The sequence below is a fragment of the Mustela erminea genome, chromosome X (genome assembly GCF_009829155.1).
Source record: "Mustela erminea isolate mMusErm1 chromosome X, mMusErm1.Pri, whole genome shotgun sequence".
In the NCBI taxonomy this organism is placed as follows: domain Eukaryota; kingdom Metazoa; phylum Chordata; class Mammalia; order Carnivora; family Mustelidae; genus Mustela; species Mustela erminea.
In genome coordinates this window covers 878070-899580 of record NC_045635.1, presented here as the reverse complement: position 1 = coordinate 899580, position 21511 = coordinate 878070, and the positions used below count along the sequence as shown (strand labels likewise).

The following is a 21511-nucleotide window of genomic DNA, read 5'->3' as shown; positions in this document are numbered from 1 at the left end:
CTAAGCCTTGGGGAAGTCCCCAGGAGCTCAGTGTTGGGACTCTGGGGCGGGACTCGCGTGGGCCGCATCTCGCGCGTGTGGGACGCACAGTCCTGTGGACCACAAAGGTCAGACTGACTGCAGGGGAGGAAAAGGGGCTGGACACCAGGCTCTGCTGCAGCAGGGAGACAGCAGGGCAGGGGCTGGACACGGCAGGGGACAGCACGGGAGAGAAGACAGTGCAGGCTGCACGGCCAGCGGCACGGCAGGCCGCGTCAGAGGAGCCGGGGCAGGAGCCCCAGGGTGCAGGAGGGGCTCTGGGCGAACACGTGCACCGACCCCTCCGTCCTTCCGTTCACGCGTCCACACGTCCGCGCCGCCTTCACGGGCCGCGCCATCCGTCCTCCGTCCGTCCTCTCGCTCATCCGTGCGCCCGTGCGTCCCTCTCTGTGCGCGGACGGGGACCTCCGTGTGCCGCTCACTCCCTCTGTGTGCGTTGCAGGAGGACGCCCGTGTGCCCGGGTCTGAGCGCAGGACAGAGCTGCGCGTCTCCCAGGCCTGGCCTGGAGGACTGCGGCCCTCGCCGACCCCAGCCAGCGGTCTCGGTGTCCTGCCCTGAGACGCGCGCGGCTGCTCCGAGAGGCCTGGGTGCTTGCTGGTCAGCGGGCAAAGACCAGCAACGTGGGCGCGATCCCGCAGGCCTCCGCCAGTCCGAGGGGCGAGGGGCTGCACTGACAGATACCCAGACGGGTCACGACAGGGACACTCGGGGAGCAGGCGGGCTCGGCCAAGCCATTCTGCTTCTGCGTGAACCGAGGGGCTCCTGGGGGGCTGCCCAGACAGGGGACGCTGCCGACACCCTCTCTCTCTTCTGTCGCTGTGTTCTGACGTGTGTCCACGCCCGAGACTCACAGCCCCAAACCGCAGGTGTCACCTCACCAGGGGCCGACGGTCTCCAGTGAGGACAGCTCTGTGCGTGAGGGAAAGCCATGGCTGGTCATACGTGGTGCAGGCCACGGTCTCAGGCCAACCCCCTCTGCTCCTCAGCACACAGCGTGGCCCCAGACACGGGGACAGCCGACGCTGAGATGGCACAGCTAGACCCAGGGCAGGAGCAGGGCTCACCCAGAAACACCACAGACATGGTCTGAAGGCTCGGGGATGCTCGGCCCAAGCCTTCCCGTCCCCCCGGGGGATGCGAGCCAGAGAGAAACTGTCTGGGGCCTCGGGACAGAAGGAAATGAAAACAGTAGGAGCCCCTGGGAACTCTGAACCCACAAATGCCGGCTTCCCAGGGAAAGTGTTATGTCATGAGTGAAGGTGGTTGTTGTCACCCCTTCCTCTTTACCCAGGTCCCGCTGCGGGTGTAAAGGGCTGCGGAAACCACAGGCCAGCAGACGTGGGTGGCCAGCTGCAGACACCCCACCAGTGACCCAAAGGGCAGGGACGCTGGAGACAAAGGAGGGAATTCTCAGAAGCTGGGGTGAGCAGTCAGCTAGGAGGACATGAGGGCGTGAGAGCCCAGCAGGACATAGGGAAGCTCAGCAGAAACGTCTTCAGGCTTTCTCCCGCCGGGGTCTCTGAGGCCTTCATTTTTATGGACCTATAATTCACATAGCACACAAGCAAGTAAATAATTCAGGGGGCCTTTGGTCCATTCACCATCTCATGTGACCACTGCCTCTACCTGGTTCCAGAAGACTCTCGTTGCCCCACAAGGAGACCCCAGCCCCACAGTGCAGTCCCTTCCTGTGCTTTCTGTGCAGCCCCAAGGGACCAGCAATCGGCTTTCTCTCAGTGGGTTTCCCGTTCTGGACGTCTCCCATAAATAGAGTCACACAGAATGTGGCCTTTGGTGTCAGCGTCTCTCTGGGAGCGTCGTGTTTCAAGATCCCATAACGTGGTGGCAGGTGTTGGAACGTGACTCCTTTTTCATGGTTGAGTAATATTCCGTTGCAGGCATGGACCGTCTTCTGCTTCTGCATCCACCTGTCGATAGAAAGTTGGGTTGTCTCTACCGTTTGGCTGCTTTGAATAGTGCTGTTATGCACATGCGTGTCCATGCTTGTGTGTGGACGTGGATCTTCGTTTCTCTTGGGGTTTACCCGGGACAGAATGGCTAATTGAGAGACAGAGAGATGAACAGATACATAGAGATGAACAGATAAATGGATGGATGGGTGGATGGATGGATGGATGGATGGATGGTTGGATGGATGGATGGTTGGATGGATGGATGGATGGATGGTTGGATGGTTGCATGGTTGGATGGTTGGATGGATGGATGGATGGATGGTTGGATGGTTGGATGGTTGGATGGTTGGATGGATGGATGGATGGATGGATATGATGGATAATCAGATGATGGATGGATGTATGGATAGAATGATGAATGATGGGTGGTTGGAGATGGATACAGAGATACACAGACACATAGATTGGGTGGGTGGATGGATGGATGAATGGATGGGTGGTTGGATGGATGGAGAGAGATAGACAGATGATAGATAGATAGATAGATAACAGATATAAATGGGTAGGTGCATGGACAGTCTAGATAGTGAGTGGGAACATCACATGGCATATTTCCCCCTTTATTGCCTCATTTCAATGCACGGTTGACCATCCTACTTGGGGAAGAACTCACGTGTGCATTGTAGCCTCCTTCAGAAGGAACCAGCCATGCTGACAGCTTCATTCGGGACTCTTGGCCTCCAGAGCTGGGACAGAGAAAGTTTCCATTGTTTTAAGGCCCCAATTTGTGGTCATGTGTTGTCATAGTCATAGGAAAGCAATACTGTCCCATCTCCCATGGTGGAAACTGGGCTCACAGAGGGAGGTCCCTGGATGGGGCCATCCATCTCCCACTAAAGGAACTGGGACTTGAACTCACATCTTGCTAACCAACCCCCCACCCCACCACCAAGGCTAGGCTGCTCATCACCAGGCCATCACATCTCCATGGACACACGGTAGGGCAGACCATCAATTTCGCACAGAAAAAAAATGTAAATGGGTCCATTTAGGGGATTTCCTCCTGCCCCAAGTCACCAGTTTTCCTTTCATTCATTTCAAGACACTGCGTCTTTGATGAAACAGTAAAGTCAACATCTAACTTCATATCCATTTGAACCGTGGATGGGGCCTTGGAGTAGACGGGTTTCAGTTAACAAGCAAGGTCTTTCTTGAGCAAGATCATGAATTGTGCATTGACACAAGGCAAACAAAGGGAGATCCTTGAGGCAAATGTGCTTCCCCTTCTCATCCATGTCTCTAAACCATCCCTCCACTTATCCGTCTGTATCTCTCATCTACACATCTACCTATCCCCATCATCCATCCATCACCTTTCTAGCCATCTGTCCATCTATCTCTCATAGCTGTCCGTCCATCCATCTGCCCATCTGTCTATGTAGATCTACCTATGTATCCATCCATCCGTTCATGGATCCATCTGCCCATCTCTATCTGTTATCTATCTATCCATACTTATCATGTATCTATCTATCCATCTATCATATGTATCCATCCATCCATCCATCCGTCCATCTGTCTGTATATATCTATCTGTTATCTGTCTATCCATCCATCCATCCATCCATCCATCCATCTATCCATCCGTCCATCTATCCATCCATCCATCCATCCATCCATCCATCTATCCATCCATCCAACCATCCATCCATCCATCCATCCATCCAACCATCCATCCATCCATCCATCCATCCATCCATCCACACATCCATCCATCCATCCATCCAACCATCCATCCATCCAACCATCCATCCATCCCACCATCCACCCATCCGTCTATCCATCCATCCATCCATCCATCCATCCATCTATGCATCTGTCCATATATATGTATCTATCTGTTATTTATCTATCCATCCATCACTCATCCATTCATCCTACATCTATCTGTTTTCTATCTATCAATCTATCTATCATCTATCAGTCTGTCTATCCATCCATCCATTTATCTATCCACCTGCTCACCTGTATCTCCGTATCTGCGTATCCATGATGTATCACCCATCATCCATCACATATCTACCCAGCCATATATGTATCTACCTTCTATCTGTCTACCAGCCACCGATCTTCTGTCTATGCGTCCATCCATCGAACTGTATCTATCACCCATTGACCAATCTGCCTAACCTTATACTCCATCAGCCATCTACGTGTCTCTATTATCTATATATTGATCTGCACACATACACAGCTCCTTTTTTTAAAAGACCCTTCTCTGGACCCCAAGCCCTGCCTGGCATGACCTGGAGATGCACCTCTATCTGTCTTCATCAGCATGTTAGGGGAGTTCTTCCCATCCACAAGCTTAAACACCATCTGGAAAGCAGGGAAATGTGCATACCCCGGGCATGTCCCACTGAAGGGCTCCTGTCCCTGGGTGTTTCAATCAAGAGAACGAGGGAAAGTGCCCATCACATTCAAGCAGTTGTGAGACTATCGCGATGCCTTGGCTTCTCCTCAGACGTGCCTTGGACCATTTTCACTTTGCCACCTTTGCAGGACATGTTGGTAGAAACTGGATGGGCACCATGAACCCCGTGGTGGCTCAACTATTAAGTGGCATCACAATCTATTGACCTAGAGAAGAGATCTGAATCAAGGTCTTTGAGCATAGGAGAGCTTTAGTTCGTTGCCTGTGGACCCGCTCACCCCTCTCTGCTTCCACTCCTTCTGTAAACCTCTCCAACGTATTCACGCCGTTCTGGTTCTGTCGTGGTGGAGGGGCCTGAAATTCCTGTTCTGCGCCGCCTGCAAACTGCTACTTCCCGGCAGGTCCCCAACCCCCAGGCCGGCTGGGTTTTCTTTCACAGAATGGCTGTTGACGTTAATTAATGTGTGCCTCTGGTCACTTCCTGCCTCACAGACGGAGCCTGCTTTGGCTGTGACGGAACTGCTCAGGAACATGTGCGTAGGGGGTGCAGCTTGAAAAATGGAAAAAAAACAAAAACGAACAAGAACCACCAACGATGTCACGCCAACAGAAAGCAAGGGACTTGTTGCATTTCAGAGATTCTGGTCTCTGGTTGGCAAGGGAGCCCTTTGCGTGTGTCCCACTCTGGGAAAAAGACAGAGAAGGCAAGGAACCGCGAACACGGCTGCCGTCTGGCAGGAGGCGGCGATTAAAATCTGCACAGGCCCCACCGGCGTTTAGACAGACAATGGCATGCAAATCACCCATAATTTACAGCGCACCTGGGTTGTGCAATGCAGAGGGAACTAGAACAGAGAGTGATAAGACCATCACGTGCCCATGTGTGCTTAGCGGGAAGGGTTCTTGCACTGTGATCTGAGCAGACAGACGGCCCCCCGTCTTCCACCGCTAGCTTCGCCCACCAGCTGTCCCCATGACTGCGGCTCAGCCCCTCTCTGAAGTCTGAGAACACACTTTTCGCTCAGAGGCGATGCAGCAGTAACGTGAGACTCGGGTCTGCAGAGATCAGGGACCTTGAAGCGTGGAGGTATTGGCGGTACTCTGTCACCCTTGAAGACACAGTGACAGGTGCAAAGTGGCCAGGAGGCCCCGGTGATGCAAACGCCCACTTAGGAAGGCCCCGTGTGGACCGAGAACCGTTCCCCAGCCTTACCAGGCTTTGCTGTTGGCGGTGTTTTTAGACCCCAGTCATTTCGATACCTGTCTCGTGGCATCTCACTGTGGGGCTAACGTGCATTTCCCTGAGGACACGCCACGGGTGGGACCTCTCAGTAGGCTTTGTGACATCCCTATGTCTCCTTTGGCGAGCTATGGGTTCTGACCTTTAGCCCATGATTCAGATGGGGCTGGTTGTTCTCGTATAGTTGAGTTTTAACAATTCTTTGTAAATTTTAGATAAATAAGTGTGTGTGTGTGTGTGTGTTTATACAACTACATATTTTTTAGCTATGTCTCTGGCAGATACCTCCTCTCACTCTGGCTTGTACTCACGTGGTCTCGACATTGTCTTTTCCAAAACAAAAGTTTTTAAGTTTGATGAATTCCGACGTATCCATTCTTTTGTTCATGCATCGTGCCTTTGGCGATCTAAGAAGTGATCCCTGGGCCTAAGGTTATCTAGATTCTGTTCTGTGTTAATTTGGAGGCATTTTATAGTTTCACATTTTACACTAAAGTCTGTGACCCACTTTGAGCTCTTTTGAGTCTGTGTCTAGATTCTTAGTTTTTTGGGTTTCGGGGGGATTTTTGTTGGTTGGTTGGTTGGTTTTTGGGTATATGGATGTTCAGTTGTTCTAGTAGCATCTGTTGAAGAAATTATCTTTGGTCCAGGTTACTGCCCTTGCCTTTTTTGTCAGAGTTCAGTTGACTATACTTACGGGGCTGTTCCTGGGGTCCCCTGGGTCCGTTTCTCCACCGTTCGGCTAATACCGTGCTGTCTTCATTGCTGTAGCTTTATAGGAAGTCATGAATCCTGCTCGTGTTAGTCAGCCCTCCAACCTCTACCGGGTTGATTATTCTCATCTTTTGTCCCTCTAGATCAACTCTCAGAGCAGTTGGTCAACATCCCAACATCTCGTCAGGAGGTGTTGGGATTGGAGGAATCTCTCCCCTAGGCCACACAGGTCATGACCTATTAAGGCAATGGCTTGGAACCCCAGTTGGGGGAGCAGTCAAGCTCCGATGGGTGAGTGAGGTCAGGGATCTCTCGGGTACCATTCCTTTCTGATTTTACGTTGCGTTTTCTTAGATCCCATCACTCATACCTTCACTCAGCAGAGAGCTGGCCTGGGTTAAGAGCAGGCATGATGACACGACTGTCCTGACAATTATGAGACAGCTTGGGCAACAGCCTGAGGATGGCAACTGGAAACTAAAGACCTGTGAAAGCCCTCCAAAAAGAGGGGAGAGAATGTTCTGTGGTTACAGCGTGGAGAAGATAGAAGGTCGTGTATACCTAAGGGAGGTGTAAAAATACAGAACGCCTCATGGGAAAGACCTTGGGGCATAAAGACATGAAACGGTAATGCAACATGGAACACCACCAACAGAATTTCAAGTTGGGTGGGTGGATGGATGGATGCGTCGGTGGATGGACAGATGGACAGATGGATGGATAAGTAGATGGATGGATGGATGTAGATAGATAGATAGATATGATGGATGGATGGATGGATGGATGGATGTAGATAGATAGATAGATATGATGGATGGATGCATGGATGGATGGATGGATGGACAGATGGACAGATGGGCAAATGGGTGGATAAGTAGACGGATGGATGCATATAGACAGATAGATATGATGGATGGATGCATGGATGGATGGATGGACAGATGGTAGATAATAGATGAACAGATAGATAAACTGATACAGATAAATGGGTGGCTGGATGGATAGATTGATAAATAGATACACAGAGAGATGATAGATAGATAGATGATATGGATGGATGGATGGACGGATGGATGATAGACAGATGACACATAATGGATGAACAGATAGATAAACTGATACAGATAGGCAGGTGGACAGATAAATGGGTGGATGGATGGATAGATCAATACATACATACATAGATGATAGGTAGATGATATGGATGGATGGATGGATTCATAGATAGATAGATAGATAGATGACCCTGGGGTGGCACGTCCTATGCACTGCAGGATGTTGAGCAGCACCTCTGGTCTCCATACACCAGACAGCAGTATCATTCCCATCCCCACCCAGTGGTGACCACCAAAACTGTCTCCAGATGTCATCAAATGTCCCCTGGTGGGTCTAGCAAAGTATCCCAGGGGAGAACCCTTACTCCCAGGTGATGTATATTGTCCCCCCCCCCAGTACCATCTAGACGACCTGTCCTTTTTCTGAATCAATAATCAAAATGTTTCTGTCCTGTTCCATGCAGATCCTGAACCTGCTGGTGGCTCCTCACGTCTCTCTGTTTCCCTTGACTCCTACCCTGTCCATGCCTTATCTTTTCTCGGAGGCTCTCCCCTTTCTGTAATGTACACGGATCACGGTTCCTATCATTTCTTTAGCTTGATGGAGTCTGTCAACGAAACCCCTTCCCTCCTTTTTTGCGTATTAGCTTTCCAGAAATTTTCTGTATCAAATTACCCCAAACTGGGGGCTGAGACTAGATAAATGTATTCTCCCTTATCTCTGGGGACCTGAGTCTGAGACCGAGGTGCCAGCAGGACTGGTTCCCTCCAGAGCATCTCGGGGAGAGTCTGTTCCATACCTCTTCTGTCCTCAAGTGGTTGCTGGCAATCCTGGGTGTTCGTTGACTTGTAGGAACATCACCTCTGTCTCTGTCTCTGCCTCCATCTCCATGTGGCCTCCTCCCGCGTGCCTGCCTGTGTCCAAATGTCTCCTTTCTGCAAGGATGCCAGGTGCACTGGAGTCAGGTCCCATCCTGTTCCAGAAATACCTCTTCTGAATTTAACAACTTGCACAGTCTCTATCTCTAACTGAGGTCACATTCTGAGGTATGGGGAGTTGGGACACATACAAATTTGGAGGAGGCACAACTTAGCCCGGGGCAACCACACACTTTCCTGTGTCTTTGGTGAGCTGCCCACAGTTGACCAGAAAACCCAATGCAGCTTCCTGTCTGGGTCGCTTCACAACCATTGCTCACGTCCTGGGGCTGTGGGCAAGAAGGCGGTCCCTCAGACCAGGCTGGTGATGGGGTACACAGCTCCCTGGAGCTTATGAGTCAATGGCCAGAACTTCTGGGTGTCACGGTCAGATTACAAACCACAGTCTTGCTTCCTCTATGTCTGCAGGCTGGGCATCCTGGGGAGTCCTCTCTCCAAGGAGGTCCCTCGGCACCAGCAGGGGTATCCCTGTACTCGGGAGCTTTGCCCTGGGATGAGTGAGGGTCGGCAGCTGCTGGCTACAGGGAGGGTCTCAGCGGGGTGGCGCTCCTGCTGATGACATCCCAAGACAAGGCAGTCCCGGTGGATGCTTAATGGGTTCTGTTTGTTCATTGAAGACGGGGGACCCAGGAAATGCTACAAACAGCTCTTACGAATGTTCTCCTCCTGGACATCTCCTGCAGTGGGCTGAATGGGGGTCCCCAAAACACATATCCCCCAGAACCTAGGAATGGGATTTGCCTGGAAATAGGGTCTTTGCAGATACGATTCATGAAGGAGCCAAGATGCATTCATTCTTGATCAGGGTGGCCCTAAATCTAATGACAGCAGGCCTTATAAGATGCAGAAGAGGAGACACAGACACAGAGGAGAAGCCACATGAGGACGGATGCAGGATTGGGAGGCACGCGGCCACCAGCCCAGAGACGCCGGGAGCCCCCAAAGCTGGAAGAGGCAGGAAGGAGCCTCTCCTGGCGCCTCTGGAGGGAGCTCGGCTCCGCCCCGCCTGCAGTGGTCCTGCCCCGCCTGGATGTCGGACTTTTCGTCTCTGGTCTCCAGAGCTGGGGGAGGATGCATCCTTGGGACTTTAACTCCCCCGCTCGCGGTCACTTATCAGGACTGCTCCAGGACACGCATGCAGTAATGGGCTAGCTAACAACGTTGACAGAGCACAGCACACCTTACAACGTGTCTTCTCTTCCTTGGGTCACACCACACCACAGCAAGCCTCTGAGGACATTTGAGGAGGAGACTGGAGGTTCGGGTGGGGACACCACTCTGGGCACTCTCCGTGCTGCGAGGCACCAGTGCTTCCCACGTCTGGTGGCAGCTGCGCCAAACTCAGCTCAACCCAGGGTCAGAGTCTGGTGATCAAGACCCCAAGAGAAGCAGAACCTTGCCCGTGCCATGCTCATGGCAGGGCTGCCTGCAGCTCAGCCCATGGGTGCCCGATGACTAAACGTTCTCCTACGTGACAAAAGACACTTCCCATCTGCATTCTCCAACAGCACCGTGTCTCCAAAGTCGTGGCATTTTGTGCGGGGCTGCCGGACTCTCCCGGGGCCGCCATAACAAAGCATCACAAAAGCCCAAGACCCCCAGAAGGGAGACCAGCCCACAGTGCCAGGGGCCGGCTCGTGGCCTCCTGTCCCCACAGGAAGCTCAGCACCTGGAACAGCCCCCAGCAGGCAGGAAACAGGAATTGTGACCCTGAGAATAGACGCCGGGGACACAGAAGGACCCCCGTGCTCAGCCTTCAAGTGGGGGGCCCGATGCTGGGTGCAAAATCCATAGCATTGTTCACAATCGCCAAAAAGCAAAACAACCCAACTGTCCATCCACGGAGGGACAGAGGAACCCCATGGGGGTCCATAAAAGGGGGGAACAGGCCTCAGCCATGAAAAGGACCAAAGGCCTAACACCTGCCGACCCATGAATGGAACTTGAAGTCACGATGGTCAAGCAGACGCAGAAAGCCACAGACAGTGCGATCCCACGTCCCTGAGATGTTCCCGACAGGCTCGTCCGCAGAGATAGGAACTGGGTGCACGGTGACCCCGGGGTCTCAGATCGGGGAGGCGTGGGGCCAGGGGCGACGGTCCTGCGGTGCGCAGGATTTCCCCTAGGGCCGCTCAGAACGTCGTGGGACGGCTTTACGCCGACGTCTGCACATCTCTGAGTGTCTTCAGAAACCACAGAACTGTCCACTGTAAACGGCTGTACCTTGACAGTATGTAAATCACGCGTCAGAAGAGCTGTGAGGAGCCGTCCCGCCGAGGAGAGCGGTGGCCCGCCGTGCCCTCGGACCAGCCCGCGCTTCCTGGGAGGCGGAGGAGGGCGCCGGGCTCCCCGGGCCGCGTCCCTCTCATAACAGCTTCGTTCAAACCACAAGCAAGCGTTTCAGAGCAGCCCGGGCTGCCAGAGCCGATTTCTTTATTAATCACCCGTGGTGCTCAGCAGACGCCTCCAGGGGGGCCGCCGCCGGGGCTCGAGGAGTGCAGACGGGGCTGAGTGCCCTCCTGGGGTGACTCACGGGGGACGCGGGGGCCGACGGGCCCAGGGGGCTGCACCGTGGAGCGTCTGCTCCCGCTGTCCCCCGTCACACGCGTCTGCTTTCCACCCAGATGCACACCATGCAAATGCGCACGGTAACAAGCGGCCACCTGGACGGGGGACAATGGACGCCCACGTCCCTTGGTCTGTAAGCGGAACAGGAAACAGTTCCCTGCCGTGCCGCCCCGTGCTGGGAAGACCACGGCACGTGCATGGGACATGTGCTTTCCTGCCTGTCCTCGTGGGCACCAGGACGTCCGCTCACGGGCAGTGGACACGTCCCCAAGATGCACACGTCCCCCGAGCACAGAGCAGCGTCCTTGCTCACGCTCCGCACCCGGCATGTTCTGGGTGTCTGCTCTTCCCCACGTGTGTCTCTCCGTGGCACCCCGGGAGATCCCAAGGAGCACGGATCCCTCTGGCTCCTGACACCCCGCGTGGACCCAGGAAGCCCCAGGGTGACTGTGCAATGCACACCTGAGCGTACGTGAGAAGAGCAGAAAGCACCGAGCTCAACGTGGAACCCGGGGCCATTTTTACAACCGGATGGAGGAACCTTCCGGATGCCGGTGGCAGATGGCAATACCTCAAGGCAGGAAGAAACACCCGCTTGGGGCCACAGGTTGAGATATGCAAAGGCTTTGAAGGTGGCGTGTCGGCCTCTCTGGAACACGGACCCTACACGTCCTGCCGGTGGACACCCCTAGAACGGCGTCCCCTAGGACGGAACGGCCGACACCCAGACTAGCTGGTGTCCTTGCTGCAAGGCCCACCCAGGGGGCTGAGAGCATCTTTGGGGCTCCCGTCCATAAATGGGAGGCCTGAGCTATGGAGAAGCCACCCTGAGCCCCACATCCTGCTCTCAGGAGCCCCCACATCATGCAAAAGGGGAGTCCACAGCCTCAGCCCCCTGCAGAACAGCAAGCAGGAATCCACGTCTGGATCACAAGCCAGCAAGGTCAGGGAAAGCGGCCTCGGCCCCAGCAACCCGAGTCCCAAGCCCTCCTCCTGCGGGGCACTGTCCAGCTACCAGGAAAAGACCCACTGATTTTTACTTGAGACGGTCTGCACAGCAGCAGCAGGCCCGGGCTCCTGAGGACAGAACCGGTCAGAACCGGAACAGTTTGCTGGGCGTCCAGGCCTGAGGCCATCGGTCAGTATCCTGGTGGAGAGGCTCACGCACTGGGCCCATCCAAACCCCTGCTCTAACGAGTCCCTCTTGCAACCTCTGAGCTCCCATCTGTAAGATGTGACCCTGTTGCCCACCTCACCACCTCCGGGCATGGTAGCAGGGACCACAGAATGGGCGAGGGGCAGTGTGCTGTGGGAGCCGGCCATGCAGAGGAGCTGGTGTGACCCATGGGATCACAAGAGCTCCTGTGCAATCACAGGGTGAGCGGGGCCAGCAGCAACAGCCAGAGGCCATCAGTATAACGGGTGGTGGGGCCAGCAGTAATGACCTGAGGCCATCAGTATAGTGACTGGAGGGGCCAGCAGAAATGGTCTGAAGTCACCAGTATAATGGATGGTGGAGCCAGCAGCAATGGTCTGAGGCCATCAGTATAATGGCTGGAGGGGTCAGCAGCAATGGCCTGGGGCCGTCGGTATAATGGCAGCAATGGCCTGAGGCCATCAGCATAACATCTGGAGAGGCCAGCAGCAACAGCCTGGGACCATCACTATAACGGCTGGAGGGGCCAGCAGCCAAGCCACTATCACAGATTCATGCCGACGGGCAGGACGGCTTCACCGACACTCATTTTTCGTGGATGGACGGGTTCTGGGAGGCCCTCTCCTCCTGGCCTGCAGACGGCCCCATGTCCCCAAGGAGCCATGGTGTGTCGGCTGCACCGTCAACTCAATGTCACATGTCACCCTCCCTGAAGACACCCTAAAGATGTGTCCTGGAGCCCCCACTAAACGTCCTCAGCTGACCCCAAGCCGGGCTGCCCCATGCAGGCACTGTCTCCGAAACCCAGAAAAGGCACACACGGTGCTCTCTCTCTTCCCCCGACTTTCAACGTTTGACGGCTTTTGTCCAGCACTCGAAAGTGGAGAAGCCAGATACGGCCCGGGCGGACGCAGGGGAGAAGGAAACCGCCAAAGCACTCCCCCCAGACTGTTTAAACCAAAGGAAACACCTCGACTTTCAGGGAGGGGTGCGAGGGACGGGCGGCCAGCAGCCGGGTGTACAGCTTTGCACACTTCTCCGTGGGAGCGGAAGAGCCCGGGCTGGGCGGTCCGCAGAAGAATCGCGAGTTCAGTTCCAGCAGCAGCAGGAGACGGCTCTCACTGGCTGCGTCCAATGTGGTTTCCAGATTCCAGGCGGATTCCTGGAGACCCGCTCGCCCTCGGTCCTTCCACCACGCTTCATGAGGCTGTGAAACCTAAAAGCCAAACCGGCTGCAAAGGGGGCAGGGGAGCGGGTTTCCAGGGTCCCCCACGGGGATTCCAGCCCACGTTCCTGGGTGTGTGCAACGCCGAGCCACGTCTTTCTGCACCAGGTCCCGCTGGGCCAGGTCCCGCTTGCACGCATGGACACAGATAACTAAGACGTGGGAAGGGGGTCCTACATTCCACTCACACATCATGATATTCCTCCAGGGCAGAGAGCAACATCTGCAGAGAACCCCCCCGGGTCCGTCTCCATCCGTGTCTCTACAGACGCTCCAAGGGGCAGGGCGGACCGGAGTAGAGCACGCAGGGATTTTCGTCAGAGAAAATGTCTGCACCAGGACAAACAGGGGAGGCCGTCGGGGAAAGCAGCGCATGTCTGAGCCTCATGCACATGAGGGACAGAGATCGGGCCGCGTGGGGCAGGCACCCTGATTGCGAAGGTCCCTGTGGGCTGTGCACCGCCCCTGGGGCCAAATGCACCATCAGAGGAGACCCCATCCCCCAGGAGCAGCACCCGTGTCCTGACAAGGAGCAGGCCGGGGGCTGGGCCTCTGCACATACCTGGAGATGGAGGTCAGAGGCCGGAGCTGGTGCCCCACCACGCCACTGCCTGTGAGAGCATGTGTGAGGGACCTACAGTCTCTTAAGACGAGAATCGGCACAAACGGAAGGAACAGCTAATAGTTACCTCCCGGCCACCATGAGGTCCCTCGGCGGTCTGTCCATCATCCCTGTAGCAGTGAGCGTTCTGCAGAGAAACAGGAGACGTATGTCCATCTGTGGCTGCACATGATCTAGATGTCCGTGTATGAACGCAGTAGGGTGTGTGCAGCACAGAACATGCACACGCACATATAAACAATACACATATGTGCATGCACATGTATGCACGTGTACACCTATTGCGTGCATGTATATGACCACGTATGCATACAGGTACATCTGTGCACGTGTGCATGTAAGTGCGCATGTGCACACATCTGTGCTTAACACCTTCATTCATGTGGACATGCACAAGGGGACGTCATGTCACAGAACACGTGTGTGTGTGGTGTGCGCATCTGTACATATAGGACACATACACAGGATACACACGTGTGTGTATATATATACACACATGAGAGGATACATGTGCGTGAATCCATTTACGTGTGTGTATATACGCAGGAAGACCTGTACACAATGCACATCCTGCGTGTGTGCATGTATGTATAAACGTGTGTATGCCACAGAGCGCACACGATGGTGTATGTGTGTGTCTACATGCATACCCAAATGTGCAGCAGGACAAGTACTCTGGATGTTGTGTGTGCAAACATATATGTAATAGAAAACACATGCATGTGCACATGTGGTAGAATGCATACAGGATAGCGTGTATGTGTGAACACATCCATGCATTTTTATGAAGTAGGATTCTTGTGCTATAGAAGGACCATGTACATAGGCAACAGGATAAACATGGTCTGTGTATAGGTACATATACAATACACGCAATGCACTGCATACACGATTGGACATGATTGCATACACATACATGTGCATAAATCTAGTAATGGAACATGTATGTGTATATGTGTGTATAAACATACGTGCATGTATAGATAGAGACACACACACAAATTTACACCAAGGAATTGGGCTCCCAGGAAGGCGGGGCTGGTGAGCCTAGAATCTGCAAGGCAGGGGGGCAGGCTGGAGACTCAGGAGAGACCTGACCTCAGAGAAACCTCAGAGTTTCCTTTTTCAGGCCTTCCCCTGATTAGACAAGGCCCACCGCAGGACAGAGCAACATGTCTTTACTTCAAGGCAGCTGCTTGGCTCCAGAGCTGCACCTAGGAAACCCCTTCACAGACACCCTCGCATGCACGCCCCACTGGATAAGTGGGGACCCATGACGCAAACAACCTGTACCTCCCGCAGCGAGACCTCCGCCCCCGGCAGCCCTGCCTGATCGGCTCCGGGTCACAGACAGGGCACAGACGGGGCCTGACCGGGGTCCCCTGGCCCTGGACCACAATAAAGAAACCAAATCCCTGTTTTCGAAAAACTTGGATAAGCAAAATGCCCAGAGTTTGCCATGTCCTCCCCTCCTGGTGTGTATTCTGACGGGTACGGACCCCACCCCCACCCCCAGCCCATAGCCAGGGGGGAAAGGCACAGGATCTGAGTTGAGAAATCAAGAGAACAAAGCAGCGGTAAGACCCAGATGGTAAGGTGGACACCAGTCAGGCACTCTGTTTGCCCCAGCTGGACAGGGCTGCCCCCCTGGGCATCTGGCTTCCTGGACCTGGGAAGGCGCTGGGGTTTTGAAACCACACCGGAGGCGGCGTCTGTGTCTGGTCTGGTCGCGGGGACAGGTGCATAAGTGCTGTATCTTGAAACAAGCGCGTGGGTGTTGTTACCTTGAAGCGGAGATGTGAAACAGCTGTGTGGCAGGTGGGCACGCGATTCCCTCCACCCGTGGCCATGCCCTTCGATGGATGGGGAGCGGGGGCTGCGGGGCCTTTGGTGAGGGAGCAGGGGATTTCCTGCCTGGTCTGCGTGGAGCCCTCCCAGGGTCCTCATCAGAGCCTCCAAAGTTTCATCCCCTCTGCAATGGACACCCCAAGATTAGGGCCTCAGATGCAGGTGAGCGGACCCGGGGTGTCCAAGCGCGAAACGGAAGAAAGCAGGAGGCCGGGAACAGGTGACCTGGGCGGAGATGCTGGGACGTTCGTGGTTGCCGATACAGCGCCCTCGTGAGGCGAGGTAGAGCACCAGCGAGAGTCAGGAGCGCCTGGGGTCGCCTCCTCCACCTTCCGGGGTCCCGGAGAAACTTGCGCGGCTGGAAGCCCCCAGCCTGCGCCTCCGTAAGTCTGTAAGCCCCCAACCGTGTGGCGCGCCTCCTCTCGCGTCCTCCTGGCCCCAACGATGAAGCCGCTGCGCCGTAGCTTGCAGCACGCTCCCTGAGCGTCCCAGTAACAGGACGGGAGGGACTGTCCGAGTCCTGCGCCTTTGCAGGGTGTAGCACGCATCCGCTCAGCTCCGTGACCCAGAGGGACCACGGCTGGTGCGCACAAGGGCGCGGGACTGCTGGGGAGGCCAGCGAGGGGGGCGCGCAGGGAGTCCCGCCCTGCTCCCCTCCTCACCCGAGCGCCCCTTGCTTTCCAGACCCGCGCGAGCGCGGGAGCAGCCGCGCCAGGATGGATATGAACATGACCCGGCCGGACAACGCCACCATCGTGATGCTGCGCGACCCGACCATCGCGGTGGTCCTGCCCGTCGTGTACTCGCTGGTGGCGCTGGTCAGCATCCCGGGCAACCTCTTCTCCCTGTGGGTCCTGTGCTGCCACATCGGGCCCAAGTCCCCGTCGGTCATCTTCATGATCAACCTGAGCGTCACGGACCTGATGCTGGCCAGCGTGCTCCCTTTCCAGATCTACTACCACTGCAACGGGAACCACTGGGTGTTCGGGGAGGTGCTGTGCAACGTGGTCACCGTGGCCTTCTACGCCAACATGTACTCGTCCATCCTCACCATGACGTGCATCAGCGTGGAGCGCTTTCTGGGCGTCGTGTACCCGCTGGCCTCCGCGCGCTGGCGCCGGCGCCGCTACGCCGTGGCCGCCTGCGCCTGCGTCTGGCTGCTGCTGCTGGCCGCGCTGTCCCCGCTGGCGCGCACCGACCTCACCTACACCGTGGAGGCGCTGGGCATCGTCACCTGCTTCGACGTGCTCAAGTCCACCATGCTGCCCAGCGTGGCCATGTGGGCCATCTTCCTCTTCACGCTCTTCATCGTGCTGTTCTTCATTCCCTTCGTGGTCACCGTGGCCTGCTACACGGCCACCATCCTGACGCTGCTGCGCGCCTCCGACCCGCACGGCCGCGGCCAGCGGCGCCGCGCCGTGAGCCTGGCCGTCGTGGTGCTGCTGGCCTTCGTCACCTGCTTCGCACCCAACAACTTCGTGCTGCTGGTGCACATGGTCAGCCGCCTGTTCCTGGGCGGCAGCTACTACCACGTGTACAAGCTCACGCTCTGCCTCAGCTGCGTGAACAACTGCCTGGACCCCTTCGTGTACTACTTTGCGTCCCGCGAGTTCCAGCTGCGGCTGCGGCGCTATCTGGGCTACGGGCGGCTGCAGGCCTGCGGCCGGGACGCGCGCAGGGATACCCTCTTCTCTGCCCGGACGCTGTCGGCGCGCTCCATGTCCAGCGGCCACGGCGAGGGGCTGGACGGCCCCAGCCGGCCCTGCCTCCAGAGGCAGGAGAGCGTGTTCTGAGCCCCGCACCGCCAGAGTGGGGGCGGGGGGACGGCTGGGGACGGAGGGGTCGGCCCTTCCCCGCCGGCCTTCCTGCTGCTCCTACTGCCACATCAGCCACGGTGCACTCAGAGAGGGTCCCCAGATGGGCCTGCTGCTCCTAGGACGCATCCGCCCGGTGCGCACAGAGAGGGTCCCCAGATGGGCCTGCTGCTCCTAGGACGCATCCGCCCGGTGCGCACAGAGAGGGTCCCCAGATGGGCCTGCTGCTCCTAGGACGCATCCGCCCGGTGCGCACAGAGAGGGTCCCCAAGTGGGCTTGAGTCTGGTGTCCCAACACGGCCGCAGAGCAACAAGACGGAACCCCCCGCGGTGTAACAGGACAGGACACAGCGGGCCAGGCCGACTGGCCCTGCTCCCTGAGGATGACGACCCAACCTGACCGAACATCCAGCCAGCCCAGCTGAGACCCCATCGACCCCCTACATCCGCCTGCCTTGTTCTCTGTGCCTCCTGCTCGGGACGCTGGGGACACATGTTGCTCCCCAGCCTAGCAGCGCCTGGACTTGCTGTTCCTACCAGCCTCGGTCACTGTCTGTGCTGGGATGTACCCCGACCAGAACAGATGGGCCCCTCTGGCCTCTGTTTTCCCAGACCTCACAGGCTCCCCTGCACCCCATGTCACCCGGTCCCCACAGGAGCAACCGTTGCAAGGCTTCCAAAGCGTTTGGTCACTCTGGTTCCTCCAGCTGCACAATCTACAAAAATGTCACGAGTCACAAGGTCCAGACGGGAAGGACATCCGTCCCGAAGGTGTAGGTCAGGCCCCCCACGCGGGTGGAGGGTCTCCGGGCCCATGAGACGCCGCTGAGGCTGAGCACTGTGAAAGACGATGGCTGTCCGCACCTTCTGCCGGGCTCCTGGACATGGTTCCGGGTCCAGCTGGCCCCGAGGTGCCCTCTGGCTCGTTCTCGGCCTCCTGCTCCCAGCCGAGAGCCCCTGAGTCACAAGCAAGGCCTCCCGGCATGTGAGGTGGGCTTGCGCACCTATCCTGACCCATGGGACCCTCTGGGACCTGGACACCCCGCAAGACCATGGACCACAGAAGCCTGGGGAAGGATCAGCACCCGAGGCCCCTTTGTGCCTGTCGGCCGCCTCTGCATATGGGCGGGGGCATCCTTGTCTCTTCCTGAGCCCAGGGCACATCTGAGCCAGCCCTGACTCATGTGCTGCTTCGGGAAGACAAGGAACCCCATCCCCGGGAGGTCTGGGGTGCCAAAACAGTGGGTTTTCAGGAGCCCGAGATTTGCTGGAAACAGCAAAGTTGGATACTTTATTCAGCAAAAATGGCATGCACGGCCCGGACTCCGGGACCTCTGGGGAGGAGCAGCTGCATAGCAGACAGCGTCCCCACGACAGGTTCCAAGTACAGGTGGAGAGTGATAGCTGCCGTCCAGGGGCCCCTGTGGGGAGAGGGAGCCTGGTCCTGGTGTCATTGCTTAGGAAGGAAAACAGACACAGCTGTCCTCGAGCGAACAGTGACCCCAAGCCCGTGTCCACCCAGGACCTCAGAATGTGACTTGCTGGGTCAGGGTGACCCTCAATCCAATGACATGTGTCCTTGTAAGAGACAGAAGAGGAGACAGATGCAGAGGAGAAGGCACGTGAGGACGGAGGCAGAGATGGGAGAGACGTGACCACCAGCCCAGGGACGCCGGGAGCCCCAGAAGCTGCAAGAAGCAAGAAGGACCCTGCCCCGGAGCCTCAGGAGGGAGCCCAGCCCTGCCCCGCCTGGATCTCAGCAGCCCTGCCCCGCCTGGATCTCAGACTGGTCTCCAGAGCTGGGAGGGAATGAATCCTGGTGGTTTTAAGTCTCCGGTATGGGGTGGCCTCCCCAGGACGCAGCATCTGGGCCACTCTGAAATTGCAACTTGGATCATGGGACCCAATCTCTTAGCATGCAGGGCTCTCAGGACCCCTGCAGGGTCTGCCCTCGTGACACCATGGAGCTGCCCCGAGAGTCCCCAACACACGGCCCCAGAGATTTCCAACACCGCCAATGCCTTTCTGCACACCGTCTCCAGATTTTTAGTTCCGGAAGGGGCCTCCCAGGCGGACGGGGCGGGTGCTGCCATCTCCGGGGTCCCAAAGCTAGAGGCTCCCCAAGGCGGTTTGCAGAGAGAAGGCCTGAGTCCCAGCGGGCACTCCCCACCCACGGGCTCCTCAGTCCTCCAGACCACGTGGCCGAGAGGTGACTTCTCTCCTCTTCCGCGTACACGTGTGGAATCTGAAAACAACGCTGAGGGCCACCCTTCACAGGGACGCCTGCCCCGGGAGTAACTCCTCGGTTCCAGCTGCCCGTTATGTGCCGCGCACCCCAGAGGTTAGTGTATACCGTGGGGACCCCAACACCAGCCTCTGGAGGCGCCAGTCCCCCTCCCTGGGCGTGGTCTCAGAATGAAACCCAGTTTCGTAGGTTTGCCTCGTGCCGTGCTTGTCTGGGGTGTGCAGAGGCACGTGCAGGGGGCAAGCAGGTGAGTGCATGCTACGCTCGCCCTTGGGTACAGAGAGTCAGCCTTCGGGGTCCCCTCGACACTCTGGGATTACACGTAGTCATTGCCCACCGCCTTGCAGCAGGAACGTCCCCACAGGGGACAGCACCTGAGCACATGAGTGCTGAATGCCCAGGTGCGTGCATGGAACTCAAAGTCACCACAGGAACCTTCCGAGACACCGCTTGAGACTCACCTGGAGAAGGACTTACCTGAGGGCACACAGGTGGCTCCCAAAAGGCTGGCCCGAGGGACCCAGACTCCGCAGGGCAAGAGCCCCGACCCGCCGCTCTTCTCGACTCTCCCAAACCCAAACCCTAGAAAGCAACGTCGAGGCAGCGGCCGCGTCCAGAGTCGGAAATCCTGAGCCAGCAAGACGCCCCCAACCACGCTCTGGGCGTGGGCCTCGGTGCGTCTGGTGCACAAAAGCTGTGAAAACCTCAAACCAGCCGCACAGAACACGCCGGCGGCCCGTGAGAAGCCGCACACCCCGATTCTGGAGGAAGTCTGTCTACGTGACCTGCTCCTCCGCGGGATGTCAGGCCTCTGGAGCCCTCGGGGGACCGAGGGGACTGTCAGCGGGGTCAGTGCCCAGCCAGCGGGCAGATCTCAGCGTGGGGTGTTAGCGGGAAGGTGGGAGTTGCGATCACACCGGGTCCTTCTTGTTGCTGCGAATCCCAGTGCACGGGTCCCTGCTTCATGCCACCGTGTCTGTCCTATCGTCTGAAATCCCAGGGCTGGCCTTGCTTCTAGTTCCACACGCAAATAATGTTGTGTGCTCTGTGCATGTGTGTGCGTGTGCATGTGCGTGCGCGTGTGGGTTCCCCAGAAACCTGACCTGTTCTCCTGTTGGGCAGCCAATAAAAGTAGACACGTGCATGGGTGCATCCAGGTGTGAACTTTTTAAAAAGCTGTGGCACCGGGATCCAGCCGCTGATTGCATGCGGAGAGCCAGAGGCAGCCTGAGACATAGGACCCTGGACGCCAACCCCGAGTTTTCCCCCACGCAGAAGGGGAACTGCATGTCTCGTTCTGGCCTCCGAGACCCCGGCTTTCCAAAGACACGTACCATCTCCCTTTGAAGCACACGCTGAAGCCAGGCGCTGGGGTCTGCAACGGCCAGACTCTCCACAGAGCGTGGATTCGGGTTCCTGGGAGGCTCACGGCACGCATCGGGGCAGCACGCCACGGACGGGACGTACGGTGGAATCAGGGATTTGTTGCCTGAGATGATGGAGCTTTTGAAAAGAAATGCTTTTTTTGTAAGACGTACGCGTGTACAGACTCATGTGTCCGATGGTATGGTGTCTGATGCTTTGCTTAAAATGCTGGAACAAACAGAGGTACACACACGTTTGCATGCACCATATATACCCATATGCACGCTGGTTTGTGTGCATCTATTCGTGTGTGCACACACGCATGCAAAAGTG

General features: G+C 56.7%; 2 protein-coding genes across 4 annotated transcripts in view; both read left to right on the top strand.

Moving 5' to 3' along the window:
* P2RY8 (P2Y receptor family member 8) overlaps positions 1-21348 on the top strand; it is a 43653-nt gene extending 22305 nt beyond the window's left edge. For all 3 annotated transcript variants that reach the window (XM_032331734.1, XM_032331732.1, XM_032331733.1), the window contains exon 2: positions 16439-21348. In XM_032331734.1, coding sequence (XP_032187625.1) covers positions 16471-17547 — 1077 coding nt within the window. In that variant the 5' untranslated portion in view covers positions 16439-16470 and the 3' untranslated portion in view covers positions 17548-21348. The remainder of the gene's footprint in view (positions 1-16438) is intronic.
* LOC116583635 lies at positions 7555-16437 on the top strand. The gene is made up of 2 exons (XM_032331739.1): positions 7555-12485; positions 12517-16437. Exons 1-2 carry the CDS (start codon positions 12476-12478, stop codon positions 13434-13436), a joined length of 930 nt encoding a protein of 309 aa, XP_032187630.1. The 5' UTR covers positions 7555-12475; the 3' UTR covers positions 13437-16437.
* Positions 21349-21511: the final 163 nt, after the last annotated feature.